Source organism: Morone saxatilis, unplaced genomic scaffold, assembly GCF_004916995.1.
Source record: "Morone saxatilis isolate NCDOM2014 unplaced genomic scaffold, NCSU_SB_2.0 Contig6, whole genome shotgun sequence".
In the NCBI taxonomy this organism is placed as follows: Eukaryota; Metazoa; Chordata; class Actinopteri; family Moronidae; genus Morone; species Morone saxatilis.
The window spans coordinates 531,411-531,789 of NW_023340206.1; the positions used below are offsets into that span (position 1 = coordinate 531,411).

At 42.7% G+C, this 379-nt stretch overlaps 1 protein-coding gene across 1 annotated transcript in view; it reads left to right on the plus strand.

Moving 5' to 3' along the window:
• The window catches only part of arhgap1 (Rho GTPase activating protein 1), a 22,233-nt gene that overhangs the window by 13,205 nt on the left and 8,649 nt on the right, over window positions 1–379 (plus strand). The window contains exon 8 of the mRNA XM_035677580.1: window positions 110–217. Within this exon, the coding sequence (XP_035533473.1) occupies window positions 110–217 (108 nt within the window). The remainder of the gene's footprint in view (window positions 1–109; window positions 218–379) is intronic.

The window sequence follows — 379 nt, forward strand, 5'->3', positions numbered from 1 at the left end:
GGAGCACAGAGCAAAAAGTGGTGGAATTTAGGAATAGTCAATTAGTATACAACTTTGACAAGTTTTATAATCTATAGCATTTGATAATCTAACATTGTTTCTGTGGCAGGTACGACAACAAGTTGAGGGCATCTCTGAAACCGACTGCTCAGCCTCCCATGTCTCCTCCTCGCAGCCCTCCCCTCCCCAACCAAGTCTTTGGGGTGCCACTTGCATTGTGAGTCCCTAAATCAGTGCTGGGCTGTCTGCTATGCTTTGGCAGATTGTGCTTTCAGCAGAAACATTTGCTCTAAATGTTAAAGGGATGAAGGTTAGAGTCATTATAGCTCCACTCAGCTCATAATAATACTTGTTTTATTTATTTCTGTGTGTGTGTGTG